At 41.7% G+C, this 17,792-nt stretch overlaps 1 protein-coding gene across 1 annotated transcript in view; it reads right to left on the bottom strand.

The window, feature by feature from the left end:
• Positions 1-17,792, bottom strand: part of LOC126456125 (uncharacterized) — a 70,908-nt gene that overhangs the window by 23,028 nt on the left and 30,088 nt on the right. The window contains exons 2-3 of the mRNA XM_050091879.1: positions 11,107-11,352; positions 10,674-10,928 (exon numbers count right to left, since the gene is read on the bottom strand). Of these exons, the coding sequence (XP_049947836.1) occupies positions 10,674-10,928; positions 11,107-11,352 (501 nt within the window). The remainder of the gene's footprint in view (positions 1-10,673; positions 10,929-11,106; positions 11,353-17,792) is intronic.

The raw sequence follows: 17,792 nt of genomic DNA, 5'->3' as shown, positions 1-17,792 counted from the left end.
TTGACCAACCATATTTTATCCTTTTGTCGTCCAGCTTGGAAAGTTTGTGAGGAAAAACCTATAATCGTAAAATGGTACACTTCTGACTAAAAATCGTTGGAAATAACTCAGCCTGTGTGGTTTCCGAGGTGTCGCTTCTTCATTCCTCTCTCCTGCGTCCAAGATTTTCGTAGCTTCCGAAGTATAATCCTTCCAAAGTATAATCCAACCGGCCAGTCGCGACTCTATTGTACTCCAGCACTTAGGTGCTACAATGTCCGTCTTGTTATTTCCTGCGTTTAAGCGGGACCAACACACCTGTGTGGGTCTTCCACCCAGGAGTTCCGTCTGACATTTCATTTCCACTGTCGTCCGAACCTCTACTAGTATAGGCAATCATTCATTACGCTGTTTTTATTATAATGCCACTCCGTCATCTTTCATGCAATAAGCGTTAACAATTATTTACAAGACGTAAGTGACATTGTCAGTCTCCTTTATATATTCACATATATGATGTGCTACCTATCAAATAATACATAATGTGGTTGTAGATCACGGCAAAGTATGTGGATGAGTGCTTGTAAGGTTCAAAATTGTAGCCACCTTACACAATCAGATTATTTGTTGCTAAGACAGATATTTCAGAACCAGATTATAAACAGTGAACATTTCAAGCGGCAGATGTAGTCTCTGACCATAATTACCTGGTTACCAATTATAGATTAAAACTAAATAATTTGCAGAAGGATAGGAAATTCAGGACGTGGGACCATGATAAGTTGAAACAACCAGCGTTTGATGAGCGTTTAGAAGTGAACATAGGACAAAGACCGACTGAATAGGAGAAAGGAACACAGTAGGGTAGCTTTGAGAGATGAAATAGGGAAGGCAGCAGAGAACCAAATATGTAAAGATAAATAAAAAATCCTTGCGTATCCCATTTTTACAAAAAGTAACCGATGAAAGGAGAAATGTAAAAAAAAAAAAAAAAAAAAAAAAGAAATGGAAATTAAGCAGACGAAAGGGTATGGATGCGACTAAAAGTAAGATCACAGAAAATGCAAAATGGCTAAGCAGGAAGGGCTATAGGACAAACGCAAGTCTATAGAACCATGTACAATGAGGTGAAAGGTAGTGAACACCTACCAAAATATTAAAAATACCTTTTGAGAAAGAAGAGAAACTTGTATTTGTATTAAAAGCTTGTATGGGAAATCAGTGCTAAGCAAAGAAGCGAAAGTTGAAAGACGCATGGAATATGTAGAGGGTCTAAGTATTGGAAATGAGGGCAATTATGCACAAAGGGAAAAGGTAGTAGGTGAAGATGTGATGTGAGGTATGAGACTCCGAGAAGAATTTGACAAAGTACTGAGAGACCTAACTCGGAACAAGGCCCCTGAAGTAGATGACATTCCGTCAGAACTGCTGATACGCTTGGAAGCGCCAGTCCGAAAACCATTCCTTTTTGTGTGCTATATGTGGGAGACAGTGGAAATACCCTCAGATTGCAAGAAGAACGTAATACAAAAAAACTGTAGTTGCCGGCTATCAGTTTTATAAGTCGTGGTTGCGAAATACTGGCGAGAAGTATTTACAGTAGAAAGAATGAACTGGTAGAGGCTGACTTTAGGGTAGATCAATTTGGGTTCCCAAGAACTGCCGGAGCACACGAGGCAGTGCTGACACTACAGATTATCTTTGAAGATAGATTGAATAAAGGAAGACCTACCATTATATCACTTGCAGATTTGGAGAAAGCTTTTGACTATGTGGACTGAAACACAGGGAGAATGGAGTTAGTACAATTTGCACAGGAAACATATTAGAGCTGTAAAACCAAACAAAAGTTCGGATGGGCGTCACACAGGGTTCTAGCCTATCCCCAATGTTATTCCATCTGTAAACTGAGCGACATGTGGAAGAAGCTAAGAAGGAGTTTGGATGGTAATTAAAGTCCAGGGAGAAGAAAAAAGAACTTGGTGGTTGGCCAATGACATTCTGTCAGAGATGGCTAATCACTTAGAGAGAAGTTAACGGAATGAATAGCGTATTGGGAAGAGATTATAAGCTGCAAGTTTATAAAAGTGGAACTAAAATAGTGGAGTGTTGTCGAATAAATTCAAACGATGCAGTGGGAATTAGATCAGCGAATGAGACACCATAAACGGTAAATGAGTTTAGCTATTGAGGCAGCAAAGTAACACTATTGGACTGCAAAATAACTAACGTCGGTCGAAAGAGAGACGATATAAAAGAGCAAGAAAAATTTTTCTGCAAAAGAGGAATTCGTTACGTCAAATACAAAATTAATCCATACCACAACGGAACGAGTACTACAGATTACGCAGGTCCGACACATGCGAATTACAGACCAGAAATTTGACGGAAGATGAATATGAAGGCAAGACGTCTAACCAGTTACCTTTCATCGTCGTTTATGCTATCAACTTGAGTCTTGTAGTGAGCAGAAGTGGCAAGGACCCTCATGCTCTTCTATGTAAAAGATACTTTTCCATTTTCGCCATCATTCTGCAGACAAATTTCTGTAGCGGTAGTTTGTGAAGTGCTACTAGATTTTAAGTGCGTGTGAAATAGTGACTAAGTTTATTGTGTGTGTTAATGAGAAAAGTAAAGTTTACGAAACAGTTGGCAACATCTCATGGTATTCATTCGCGCAGTTTAAAATGCGAGCGGAACAAGGAAGCTAAATGCAGTCAGCTGCTGTGCAGGATCTAGCTAAATGCCCGGCACCTGCGATTGATCCCTTCACTCCAATAATGCAAAAGCTTAGTATGCTATTTCTTAATATGTCTTGTATAGTGCAGGCACAGTCGACCATGGTACAAGCGCAAAAAGATATGAAAACTATAGTCGATCACATGCCGCAGGCACAGTCTGAAATCCAGACACAGGTTGACTTAATACCACATATCGTGCAGAATCAGAACTATATGCAAGAAAAGATCCTGATCTTATCGGAAAGCATGAGGCCATGTCGAAAGAGTTATTAGAGTTGCGACAGGCTCAAGACAAATTTCCGATAGAGATCGAAATGATAGGTGATTGTCTCAATGAAATTATGAATCGACAGAATTATGTAGAAGAAACGGTGGCTAACCTCAGAAAAACAGTGAAAGATGTTTCCTCAGAACAGGAAGGTGAAATCAAAAAGTACACTACTGGTCATTAAACTTGCTACACCGCGGTGATGACGTCCTACAAACGCGAAATTTAACCGACAGGAAGATACTGTGGTATGCAAATGATTAGCTCTTCAGAGCGTTCACACAAGGTTGGCGCCGGTGGCGACACATACAACGTGCTGACATGAGGAAAGTTTCCAACCGATTTCTCATACACAAACAACAGTTGACCGACGTTGCCTGGTGAAACGTTTTATGATGCCTCGTGTAAGGAGGAGAAATACGTCCCATAACGTTTCCGACTATGATAAAGGTCGGATTGTAGCCCATCGAGATTGCGGTTTATCGGATCGCGACATTGCTGCTCGCTTGGTCGATATCCAATGACTGTTAGCAGAAAATGGAATCGGTGGGTTCAGGAGGGTAATACAGAAAGCCGTGCTGAATCCCAACGGCCTCGTATCACTAGCAGTCGAGATGACAGGCATCTTATCTGCATGGCTGTAACGGATCGTGCAGCCACGTCTCGATCCCTGAGTCAACAGATGGGGACGTTTGCAAGACCACAATCATCTGCACCAACAGTTCGACGACGTTTGCAGTAGATGGACTATCGGCTCGGAGACTATGGCTGCGGCTACCCTTGACGCTGCATCACAGACAGGAGCGCCTGCGATGTTGTACTCAAAGACGAACCTGGGTGCACGAATGGCAAAACGTCATTTTTTCGGATGAATCCAGGTTCTGTTTACAGCATCATGATGGTCGCAACCGTGTTTTGCGACATCGCGGTGAACGCCCATTGGAAGCGTATATTCGTCATCGCCATACTGACGTATCACCCGGCGTGATGGTATGGGGTGCCATTGGTTACACGTCTCGGTCACCTCTTGTTCGCATTGACGTCACTTTGAACCGTGTACGTCACATTTAAGATGTGTTACGACCCGTGGCTGTACCCTTCTTCGATCCCTGCGAAACCCTACATTTCAGCAGGATAATGCACGATCGCATGTTGCAGGTCCTGCACGGGCCTTTCTGGATACAGAAAATGTTCGACTGATGCGCTGACCAGCACATTCTCCAGATCTCTCACCAATTGAAAACGTCTGGTCAACGGTGGCCGAGCAACTCGCTCGTCACAATACGCCAGTAATTACTCTTGAAGAACTGTGGTATCGTATTGAAGCTCCATGGGCAGCTGTACCTGTACATGCCATCCAAGCTCTGTTTGACTGAATGCCCAGGCGTATCAAGGTCGTTATTACGGCCAGAGGTGGTTGTTGTGGGTACTGATTTCTCAGGATCTATGCACTCAAATTGCTTGAAAATGTAATCACATGCCAGTTGTAGTATAATACATTTGTCCAATGTATACCCGTTTCTCATCTGCATTTTATCTTGGTGTAGCAATTTTAATAGCCAGTAGCGTAAATTTTGAGGTACTTAAGAGGTGGAGATCGAGAACTGGGCAAAGGTGAGGGAACAGCAACTGAATCAGGCAATAACAGATAGTGTAAAATCTGCTGTCTCATCCTTATGCCAGGATGAATTTCTTTAAGAAAGGATTAGAAGGAACAAGTCGAGAAATCTATTAATATGACCAAAGGAAAGCTCGAATAGCTTCAAGTGGCTGTGAACAGTAGCGCAAGATATATCAAGCCCCACGACAACAAAGTATAGGCGACGCATCCAGTTACGGAAAAAAACGTGTATTCGCCATAATACAGCCCCCTATTCTGGCCACAAGAAGACGCTACAGGCCATTACATGTATTCTACACCTAATATCGAAAAGAAAATGCTCGAGTATCGGCAATTGCAGGTATTTAATACCTATAGGAGGACCATAAATCCCGTAGTGTTCGTGCGAATCTTCAGGGTAGCTTTGCCAAGGATCTGGACTGACTCACAAAAGATAAGCTATGAATCAGGTTGTATTCAAGACGGTGCCCTATAGGCAACCGACGCATGTGAATCTATCGGACTTACAATAAATACGAACCGACATTCTCAGTAAAATATTGGTCGCGCGGAACTCAACAAAAGTCGCATCAAGAAGTATTCTACCCGTTGCATCAACAAGTATCTTACCCTGAACAATTCTCATTTAAGCAAGGGACATTAAGAAAGTACTTCGAATAGTTTCTTAATAACTGTCGCTACTAGGACAATGTGTTAACACAACAGAATGTATTGAGAATATTAAAAGCTAGATTATCGGCCTGTGTCAGAAATCAGCTAGTTAATGTTTCAGACGAAAATTTGAAGTAATTTGTATTTGTGTTAAATTCGATCAACCTGATGCAGGAAGACATGAAGTCCACGTCAAGATCGAATAACGAGTATAATAATGCGAACACTGATGTCTATCACTCACCAACTGGCCGCATAAATGGTTATAATGTGCAAAGAACCAACCAAATGGATAAAGCAAATCCAAGCAATGTACCAAATGGTAATCTGAACAATAGTTGTGAAATGGTTGTGACTTCCGACGGGCCCGAAACAAATTTAATAGAGACGATCGGAGGTATAATCCAGTCCAACCTAGCAACCACCAACTGTCAACTAGGCAGTTTTAGAACAATACCTTCCGGCAACAGCAAAGACAGAATCAGCCGCAGTCTGCACCACACCAGGAGATTGGTACATGTAGACTGTTGTGTTGGCAGAAGAGCCAACACCTTGTTACTATTGGAGGCCGAAATGCACGCGTTTTAGCTCACGCTGGCTGGCGTGAGGAGGGAAGAACTATACTAACGTGAGGTCTGGAACATGACAAGGAATTAGAATTCAGAAAGTCGACGTAATTAGTTTGATACTTAACTTTAATCTTATCTTTGCAGAGTACATTCTTGAAGAATATGGCGCCTTGCTAGGTCGTAGCAAATGACGTAGCTGAAGGCTATGCTAAACTGTCGTCTCTGCAAATGAGAGCGTAAGTAGTCAGTGAACCATCGCTAGCAAAGTCGGCTGTACAACTGGGGCGAGTGCTAGGGATTCTCTCTAGACTAGACCTGCCGTGTGGCGGCGCTCGGTCTGCAATCACTGGTAGTGGCGACACGCTTCTCCGACGTATACTAACGGACCGCGGCCGATTTAAAGGCTACCACCTAGCAAGTGTGGTGTCTGGTGGTGACACCATATAGACACCAATAATGACGGAGGTAACAGACGACGCAAGTAGTGGCAGTGAATCACGTCCAACAAACTAATCGTGACTGCCTCGGGTCCCAGTGACGCGTTCGGGGATCTAACGAGGTCTACGACCTGCAGTTGCTGGCGCTACGATACACCGATGGAAAGGAATTATCGGAGTAATTATGTGAGGATGCTTGTGTGACATCCTTAATCCTCCCGTTCCAGTGTCACGAATCCTTTTTGCAATCGAAGGATGTCAATCACTGTAGCTTTAAAAACGGGAAATTCGGCTAAGGTGATATCGAGCGCCTTTTTCGAAAAGCTGTCGCGAAAAGAAAAACTACTAATTTTCCAGTGGAGAACTGCAGAATTATACGATCCTTAAGCACGATTCAAGATTTGAAATTGGGAAATGAAACAATTACATGCACGTCCCTTATTGTTGAAAAATTGATGTTGATGGTATCCTGGGCATTAGTAACATACAAGAGAGAGACAGAGGCACCGACTTCTCAGCGGGGAAAGCGAAATTTTGGATCGACGGTGCTTTATTGGAGTACATGAGCGGTATTACCATGCAGCCCGCAGAAGCTTCATCATCACAAAAAACGAACGCAGAAATTGTTTTTCCTGAACACAATTAAAGCATCTGCACTTTCTGATCAAGTAATCGAGAAACTAAAGTAATGTACTCACCTCACTGATGAATAGTAGCAACAGTTATCAAGCCTCCAATTGTATCATTCACCGGAAATTATTAAAAGATATGTCTGTCGTATTGACGATATGCTACATAGGACATACTGTCACAGCTTATATCCGGTTCCCTGGCGTCTTAAGAAACCTGCAGAAGAGGAAATTATGAACAATTTGCTTCACGACTCAACCAATTTCACGCCTGATGACCTGATGTTTGGATGAAAGGAAAGAAATTTACGGACAGATAAAATTCCAAAGGCAGAACATACAGACATACCTTGGGAAGAGAAAATTAGACAAGCTGTGGTTAATCTCACCGAGAAGGCCAGGACCTGCAAAGAAGTTTATTACAGAAAACTCAAACGGATGCAGATTCAGGATCGGCGAAAAGTTTTGCTGCGAGCACACCCGTGATCTTCATTACTTTCCAGAAAGAGTAAGGAGTGGCAATTATTACAGACTAGACCATTGGTAATTGTGACGATTCCAAACCCTGGTACGTATTTATTGGCGTATCTAGAAATTCTACGAATCAGATGACTGTATCGGCATCAGGATATTAAAAAAAATGTCATGTGAACGGATTAACCCTCTGAAAAGGGCTATGATGATTAAATTCATAGTAATTAGGAATTACATAGTGACGATTCATGGACTATAATTAAATTTATAGTAATTATGTTTGGCGTTGGACTATGACGCACTTGTAGTGAGACCAGGGTTACTAGTAAGAGACTATCTACAACATAGTGAGTACTTTAGAGAAGTAATGATAGGTTTATCTAATAAGTAACTAATTAATTATTTTTAGTGACGACCAAGTCAATTATTTTTAGAAAGAGTGTTTATATATATTTGTAAGGCTGTGTGATCCTGAATTTTAATTATTTATGTTTTGATTTAGGATGTGCTATGTGTTTTATCCATACAGATTCCTGCATGTACTTAAATTGACTGAACTTACTCGAAGGAGATATTGTGATTTATAATGATGGGGAAATTTTAGGAAATGCAGGAATCATCGATAATGAGCAGTTAATTTTGCTACATTCTTGCGAATTAGTAGAGTTGAAATTTGATTGGCATATAAGGTGTAGATTGAGATTGATTTGATGGTTCCCGATCCTAATTAATTTTACTTTCAGGAATATGAAATCCCTTATATGTTTGTGTGATTTATTTGATTAAAGATGATCACGAGCGTCAAAGGAATTAATGTATCTATCTGCTCTAAAGTGAATTCAGATTCGGACGTGGTCCGAAATGAAATTGATAAGGCATAGGAGTTTAAGTGAAAAATGTATGATGAAAAAATAAAAGTGATAAGAATGCAAGGAGATGTATAGTCTTCGTCGGAAGCATTTCCCAGTAGAATATTTATTTTGAAATAAAAAATTTTTTTATAAAGGATTATAATGTGATATTGATGCATAGAGAGAAGGACTCCTAAAATGAAGAATTATCTTTCTTGAATATCGGCTCATATGAAAAATTAGTATATGTCGAGTTATTGGTATAAGTTAGAAAAGTTATTGGATGATCTACCAACTTCATACAGCCGAAGAACACCCGTTTGCAATGAAATGATCATAAGCAGTGATTTACTTTGGTAACACTTATTTAAAAATACATAAAATCCATTGCTATGAAGTGATCACTGACGTGGGCCATATCTCTTCCGAAACTCTTGAATTCATGAAGGATCCGATGGAGAAATCTGATACTACCCCATTCGTTCGCAGTATCTAAGACAAAGATCTCCGACTGATACATTGTTTAAAACAGTTTCATATCCTATTGGTCTCCTTTGATGCCGTGAGGTTCGAGATCATCCCATTTTCCTACAACCTGGTTCTTGGTACCTGCATCATTCGTCCTACATCAACCTCCAAAAGTTCCACTCAGCCTCCAGCATCCATTCATCCATCGGACGTCGAACACCATCCAGCTCCATCAAGCTTCGTCGAATCCGTCTATTCAAGCCAATTAGGAATCTGAACATTCAACCACTTTACCAAACGAAATTAGTTTAACGTTTTAAAACATTCAAGGTGATCTGTACATGCTATTTCACTTTCCTCTTTTCTGTATGTAATTTTCAAAATTGTAATATCCATTTTAACCATATAACGCGAATAGGTTAATGTTGAGGACTGTATTCTGGGGTTTTACTCTGCAATGCAGCTCCCTAATAGGCAGACATGAATTTTGTGTGATCTTCCATGGTAGTGTGGTAGAGTGAGATATTAGCCTCTCCACATGTGAAAGTCAGCAACCTTGTACCAAATGAGGTAGTTTTCTGTAAACCCATGCTACCCTAAACTTAATATAGAGAAATTCTGTACAAACGGTTAAGGTACCAAATTTTAGTCTATTTTCAAATGACCACTGTTAATATTTATTCATTCTCATTGAATTAAAAATATTCGACAACTTTTAAAATGGTAGCAACCAAATTTAATTGACATTTAAATTTGTTGCTTCCAAGAATGGCATTTTAGTATCACACATTTTCTGTTACTTTTTCTCTTTTGACGCAAATGTTTGTGCGTAATTGCGCAAGTAGTCTATATGGATCAAAGACTCATTAGGACTGCAAGAGAGAGAGAGAGAGAGAGAGAGAGAGAGAGAGATTATCTCTGCCTCGTGATACATAAACTCTGTGGATATAATGTGGAACATTACGTGTACTATGAGCTTGCTTACTTCTGATTTAGCAATTGCGGAGAGTATGATCGCAGCGGAACTGTAATTAGCGGTATTGTTTGAAGCTGCCGTTTTGAATACGGAATGCAATTTCATTAATTATGATAACATTTCATCTCATATAAGAAGATGATGTATCCTGAAACGAGTAGACAGAAAGATTATTTATGAAAAATGCAAACAAAATTGAAATTTGGCACCAGACTCACCGCTGAACAAATGAACGCTGACTGAGCTGGGATACACAATAACTTCAATTACAGTCTGTTTTGGTGAAGTGTAAAGTTCTTTTTGCGACCAAATTTTCTGGAAATATGAGTTACATTTACGTGTGCTTCAGAGCACCTCACCAGAATGCTGAGGAAAAAGGGCTTTCCATACAAAAACGTAATAAAACGAATATTTGCGCGAAATATCACGACAAACTAAATTACGTCTTAAAGCATAAAATGATAGGTTAACTCCTAACAAAATCTCTCATCAACATCGTTCGGTTGCAGTTGACAAGCTACCAGTACGAAATAATACGCAAGTGGTCCTGCAAAACCATGCAAACCTAATGTAAAGGTGTTAACTAACAGAAACAAATAGTTGTTTGAATTAAATATTTCCGTAATTTTGTAATCACTTAGTAAAAATGTTCACATTACAGATTAAATAAAACAGAAACCCACTGACGATGACACATAGGTGTTGAAAAATGTTTGGGAACTTTGAAAAAACGGTGTTTTTCGTAACTGGCGGACCTTATATCCAACAATCTAGAAAATACTGAACTCACTGGATTAACTCTATGCATGTAGGCAATTGCATATCGAGTAAGTTACTATACTACAACAATGTTCGCCAAAACTTCAAACCAAGTGTTTTATGTTGTGTTCTTCCCAGACACTTTTACGAATAAATTACAAAATATTGTTTGTTAGATGAGCAGTTATATTACTGAACAAAAATATTAAATGAAGAGTTATATTATTGAACAAGAAAAGTTCATTCTCACCTGAAAGTCAACCAACCGTACTTCTGAAACTTCTTCATTCATGTACTTAAACATCATGTTGTTCTTCCAGCAGTCACCGTGAGTCAGAACTGGAAGTTTTGTTTGCTTCTTCATCTTCTCCATCCTTTCATATTTAACATCGATAAAGCGGTTGGCAAATGTCCTGTATCTTTCTGAATATTGTTCGTAGCCAGGACATTTTTCAAGCTGATTTGCTAACCCATTTATGTACTTTGTGGCTAGAGATGCCAGATGCTGCAAAGAAGTTTCAACCGTGAACAGGTTTAAACTATATTTGTCCTTGTAATGGGGCTGTTTGCTGGGCACATAGACTGAAGCAGCATGCAGCCGGGCGTATGCCCGCAGCATGACCGCACAGTGTTTGAGGTTTAGTGGTTGGCCAGCCTGAGTCAGTTTGAAGCCAGCCGCTGACAGATCCTCCAACACGAGAAGTCACGGGCTGCCGACCCCATTGGTAGCACTTGGCTGCCAGCGGCCGGAACTCCTCTTTCTCCAGCGCTGACAATTTCTCATGGATCTGTGGCATCATATCATGCAACATCTCTACCTCGGTCTTGAATATATCTAATTTTTCTACTATGTCCTTAAATCCACCAGATTCAAGAAGTGTTTTCACTATTAGGGTTTTCTTCTGTGTCTCTTCATTGTCTTCATATCTCTGAAAGACAGTTAGTCTGAACATCAAGCTTGAATAGCCCAGCCCTTCAGCATTTGCGTACTGGACATTCATGGAATCGATGGTAATTTTCTTTCGTTCTGCATTCTTCAAGGCAGATTGTATGAAATCGTGATTTATCCATGAAGGTGGAGGAACTCGGGTATCAGTTGATGACTCCATGATGTTAGCTCGTCTCTGAACCAGTTCTGTAGACAGAATACAACATTGTATCACAGCCTACGTAGATAATCATATAATCATAATGAGGCACACACACACACACACACACACACACACACACACACACACACACACATATATATATATATATATATATATATATATATATATATATATATACTATTGGAAAATATACAGCTGTACAGCTGTTTTATTCATATGCCTACTTTGAAGGTGGTGGAAGGTATCTGTTTTACATTGTTTCGATTGAGTATTGCAGTGATTCCGTTGACATGCCATAGCTGCTGGCTGATATGAGAAGACACAGGTACACTGTTGAGAAGCATTTAGCAGCGTGTGTGTTCAAAAAATGGTTCAAATTGCTCTGAGCACTATGGGACTTAACATCTGTGGTCATCAGTCCCCTAGAACTTAGAACGACTTAAACCTAACTAACCTAAGGACATCACACACATCCATGTCCGAGGCAGGATTCGAACCTGCGATCGTAGCAGTCGCGCGGTTCCGGACTGAGCGCCTAGAACCGCTAGACCACCGCGGCCGGCGCGGCGTGTGTGTCTCAGTTTTAACTAGCCAGGGTTGTGTGCAGAGCCAGAAAGGTATCTTTCGTGAGAAACGAAATGGCTATAATTAGTATTTTAACACTGTTCTTCATATTGATGAAATATCACACTTCAATCTAGAAAAAAGTTCAATAGTTGAGCTATCACAATGTGATTCATGTGACAAAAGAAGAGCTGAATTTCAAATACTGTGTTCAACAATGTGTGATTTATGTACACGAAATGATATGAAATAGCGTCTGTGAACGATTTGATAACTTTCTCAAGCAGTAATATGAAGACCTTGGTGGCGCTGTTGCTAATTGGGGCCCCTCACTTATGACTGTTATTCTCTGATTATAAATGTGCGATATATTGTAGATCACAAATGAGGAAAGTAGTTTTCTGATCTAAGGGAAATTATCATTACACGAAAAGGTTAGAAGGGAACACTCCCCATGTCATAATTGGGCCAAAATGCCGTCACGATACCTTTTTGGACCATAATTTTTCGAAAGATTTGTGATGGGAAATTTGTCTTTGCACATGTTGCAGACATGGCTAATACCTCAGCTCCAAAAGAAGGGCATCGTATATCATTCTTGATTACAGTAGTACAGAGTAGCAGCATACGTTTGCCTTCAGGTGCCTGAGTCCCTTTACGAAAAATTTCAGAATCACTGGATTGGGTGTGATTTGTCAACATCTGCAACCCACTGAAGTGGCCACTTATCAAGCCCGGACCTTACCATGCCAGACAACTCTTTATGGAGTGTAATAAGGTTTCATTCAGCTCAAAGTTGGTACAAGACTAATGAAGCACCCCTTCTTCAGGCCACAAGTGGCCCATCGGGACCATTCGACCGCCGTGTCATCCTCAGCTGAGGATGCGGATAGGAGGGGCGTGTGGTCAGCACACCGCTCTCCCAGTCGTTATGACGGTTTTCTCAGACCGTAGCCGCTACTGTTCGGTCGAGTAGCTCCTCAGTTGGCATCACGAGGCTGAGTGCACCCCGAAAAATGGCAACATCGCAAGGCGGCCCGGATGGTCATCCATCCAAGTTCCGGCCATGCCTGACAGAGCTTAACCTCGGTGATATGACGGGAACCGGTGTACCTACTGCGGCAACGCCGTTGTCACAAGACTAATGACCATCTGCGTAAAACTGTTGGGAAAGACTTGTGATGCATAGCATATGAGACGCTTTGTGAGATGCCATTAATGACATTAAACAGAAAGTTACCATAGTTTCCCTGCAAAATCTCTACCCATAACCAAATAGACATCAAACACGTTCATGTACCTATGCCGCAATGCACCTTCCCCTTCTTCAGTGAATCTTAACTTATTCGGAATTTGATAAGAAAATTATATGTATTATGACCGTCATGCGATAAATCAATACAAAATTTTTGCAACAATCAAGTGTACCTAGTAGTGCTTGCAAGAAATGTTTATGAAAACCATGTGGCACAGTAACTGCACCTGTTCGTTAAGTGGAATGGACAAAGCTATGATAAAACGGGGGATGATTTGTTGAAGTATAAGTTTGGAGTGTGGCAGTACATGGCTGTCAGACCTCGACTCTGGGAATTGAGTAGAGGAAAAGACATAATTCGTTTGAGACGTGGTGTTAGGGCACATCCTGACAGCCAAAGGGAGCAGTAAGATCACAAATCATATATTTCTTACAATAGTGAAAGGATGAGGAGTATATGAGCAATGGAAAAATATCTAGAAAATGGCAACGACTAAAGTGCATAGATCAAAGTGTAAATGATGTCAGCCGTAGATATTAAACAGAAATGAAGACGATGTAACGATATAAAGTTAGGGAACAGTATTGCCAATCAATCTGTTGCAAAAATCCTCGGATTCCACACTAAAGAAATGAAGGAAATATTTTCTGAGAAGCAGATGAGGCAGATGAGCACATAAATAAAAAAATGAGTCGGTGGCTTGTTTTAGGTCTTTCTCCTCACATTTTGCCCTATTTGCGTACGAGACTCTCTTGCTTCATTTACTTCCAAATTCAGTTTTTAGTTGTCAGCTTTTGACTGATATAGCACGCTGATTATACTCGTATGAGTGGTTAGTGGTAGCTTGTAACAGTAGTAGGTTAACCACCTCTCTGTACCTAATCCAACATTTCATTTGAGTAGTAGCTCTGTTTCCCACTGCATCTGGTCTTGGCCAGGTGAACTCCTTTTCCATCGGGTGAAAACAGGAGGAAATTTCACAGGGTTTGGAAGAGCTGGCAGTCACTCAGAAGATAGCTCCTACAGCTCGTACGCTAGCAGACCGCGCGGACAGTCAGTGTTTGTTCTCAGACAATGAGCTGCAGAATGGAAGAGTGGTGTCCGCTATAGCAGAACAGGAAACCATTGATGGAACGCGTGAGAACTCTGCTTGTTAGTAACCTTTGGGTGGAGCTCTCAGGTGACCACATGCAGCTATCCTGCTGTCGGCAGTAGCCACTGCTGTGTCGGCATATTTCTCATCCCATGGGAACGCTGTGCAAAGTCCGCAGCTCGTGGTCTAGAGGCTCGCGGGTCCTTCTCTGGTTCACGGGGTCCCGGGTTCGATTGCCGGCCAGATTGAGGATTTTCTCTGCCCGGCGGCTGGGTGTTTGTGTCGTCCTCATCATGTCATCATCACCATCATAATTTGTGAGAGCGACTAGATTGGACTGTGAAAACAAAATGAACTGTTTAATAATTGGGACCTTGTACGGGCGCTGATGACCGCGCAGTAGAGCGCCCCACAAAGCAAACATCTTCATCATCAACGCTGTGCAAACACCCAGCAGGGTTCCGAGAATTACCGATGAACAGGTCAGTACGTGGGAACAGGCCGAAACTAGTCTCGCGTTTCCATATACGCGTATCTCATTCGCGGTCACATTTTGACATTATGGTGGGGGCCAAGAAACGGACTTCCAGATCAATAATGGAAGAGCATTTAGGCCTTTCCTGCTACAGGCTTGAACAGATTGTGCGAGATGCCTCTCCGAGGTTTGAAGGAAACCTACCAAAAGCAGAGACAGGCAGTCGGAGTCGTTATTGGGATTTGTATGGGTATTCTGATTCGAACTTCTACTTGGTGATGGTACTATGGACTCTGCGTTTGTACGTGTTTTTCTTGACTTCAGCCCCCCGCCAAGTCTTTGAAGTCTTACTTTGAACATACGCGCATCGTCAGCCTGTAATCAAAACTATGATGAGATCCGGCATTCGCAGTCACATCAGCTCAGCTCAGGAAGAATTAGTGCCAGCCGCAGTTCGGCGCATCGCGGTTGGGGTAAGATCGCATTTGCAGTGCACACCCCCACCTTCGGAAAGGGGGAAGGGCTAGAGAAGTTTGCTTCTGGTTTCTATCTTTTTGTTTCTCTGGTTTGAACTACGCGCTTCATGCATGGGTATGCAAGTTTTTGTGCGACCTGATTCTTGCTTCAAAAGGGATTATTTGCGTAAGCATTCATGTTTTATTTCGTAAGCGAACTGAGTCTTTGGAACTCAGCCTCCTATTCACGCTACTTTGTGATGCGTCCTATATTTATTGTTTTGTTGTGTGTTTCTGTTCGAATTCGTGCCTATTTTGTGTAATTACATAGATTTGCAACCACTGTTGGCTAAAATGGGTCTGAGCACTATGGGACTCAACTGCTGAGGTCATCAGTCCCCTAGAACTTAGAACTACTTAAACCTAACTAATCTAAGGACATCACACACATCCATGCCCGAGGCAGGATTCGAACCTGCAACCGCAGCGGTCGCGCGGTTCCAGACTGTAGTGCCTAGAACCGCTTGGCCACTCCGGCCGGCTGCAACCACTGTTGAAAACGTAAAATGTGTCCTTTATGTGTCTGGGTACCAACTTAGTCGTCATTTTCGAGTATGACGCTGAGGGTGACCCTAACGACTACTCATTTTCTCATCATTGTTCTGCTCTAATTATGTAAATTCATTCTCAAATTGTTTTATAAACTCCACATTTTTTAAGTCCTGAGTGATTTTTGCATATGGTTTGAATAAATATTATTTTACCTCATTCAGAAATCATTAAGGTAAATTATTGTACTGAAATGCCACAATCAATGGAAGAGGTCCCTGACAAGTCCTGGAACTTGTCGAATGACGCTGATATGTGCGGCAATAAATTTTTTTCAAACAGCTTATTACCTTCATGTGAGTAACGTATCATTTTATATGACGTGGGGTAATAGATTCAGGATGAAGTGATCGTGTTCACAGCTCCCCCGGCTTTTGGCATAAATCGACGTCCCTGCCATTTCTTTCTGTCAGGGTACGGGATTGGACCTTGCTTTCCTCGATTCACAATCAGATACAATTTTGTCTCAATCACAAATAAATAAATATATGAATGGAATACTCAGGTGAATTACGAACAAGAGCAAGCAATTGTTAATGAATATGTTTAAATTTTTGGGCGTACATTTTACATTAGTTAATAGTGCATCGCTTTTCATTATTGTGTAAATTTTTTCCTGGCGTCTTGTGGGTGCCGTCCACATCTTCTCTCGTATTTCTTCTTCAATGTCAGTAATAAATCGATTGAGTATTCCTGCGCACTGCACTGTATGCGAGCAGGCAGGTGCATCGGATCTTTTAGCGAATGAGTACTAGAAGCCAGACGAGATACTCATGAAATATGGGAACAGTCAGAGCTTTGGTTCATGAAGAAGCAGGCGAAACTGCAGGTAGGACTATAAATGGGGAGCAGTTTCAAGGGGAATACAGTAGTAATGTGAAAGGTACCCTGTTGCATACAAGCGGGATCAGGCAGCGACAATGAATGATGAGAGTGACGAGATAGGCGGTATTGTAGAAAACACACAGGGCATGGAAACACATTTTTCCCCAACCAACGGTGATGATTTCTCCAGTGGGAGGAGTAACATGCGGAGCCGAGAACACAGTGAGCATACTACGGATAATCGCAGCCGACTACGACGTTACAGAAAGAACGAGACGAGAAAAGAGATAGCAAGTGTGGTGTCACCGCCAGACTCCACACTTGCTAGGTGGTAGCCTTTAAATCGGCCGCGGTCCGTTAGTATACGTCGGACCCGCGTGCCGCCACTATCAGTGATTGCAGACCGAGCGCCGCCACACGGCAGGTCTAGTCTAGAGAGACTCCCTAGCACTCGCCCCAGTTGTACAGCCGACTTTGCTGGCGATGGTTCACTGACTGCATACGCCCTCATTTGCAGAGACGACAGTTTAGCATAGCCTTCAGCTACGTCATTTGCTACGACCTAGCAAGGCGCCATATTCAGTTACTACGAATGTATTCTGAAGAGATAATATTGTGAGTCAAGTACCGTCAAGAGCGACGTTTATCATTAATGGATTAAAGTTAAGTATCAAACTAATTCCGTCCGCTTTCTGAATTCTAATTCCTTGTCATGTTCCAGATCTCACGTCAGTATAGTCCTCCCTCCTCACGCCAGCCTGCGTGAGCAAAACCGCGTGCATTTCGGCCCCCACTAATAACACGGTGTTGGCACTTCTGCCAACACAACAGGACGCACCAAATGTCATAAGAGGAATTTGCTAGGCGGATAGAGGCGGCGTTACATACGTTTACTGAGGTGACACAGAAACACGTTGATCAGAATACTAAAGACATAAAAGAACCCCAAAAATCCAACGAGGATTTCCAGACGAAAGGGA

This window comes from Schistocerca serialis, chromosome 2 (genome assembly GCF_023864345.2).
Source record: "Schistocerca serialis cubense isolate TAMUIC-IGC-003099 chromosome 2, iqSchSeri2.2, whole genome shotgun sequence".
NCBI classification, from domain to species: Eukaryota; Metazoa; Arthropoda; class Insecta; order Orthoptera; family Acrididae; genus Schistocerca; species Schistocerca serialis.
This window is presented reverse-complemented; position numbering and strand designations above follow the sequence as displayed.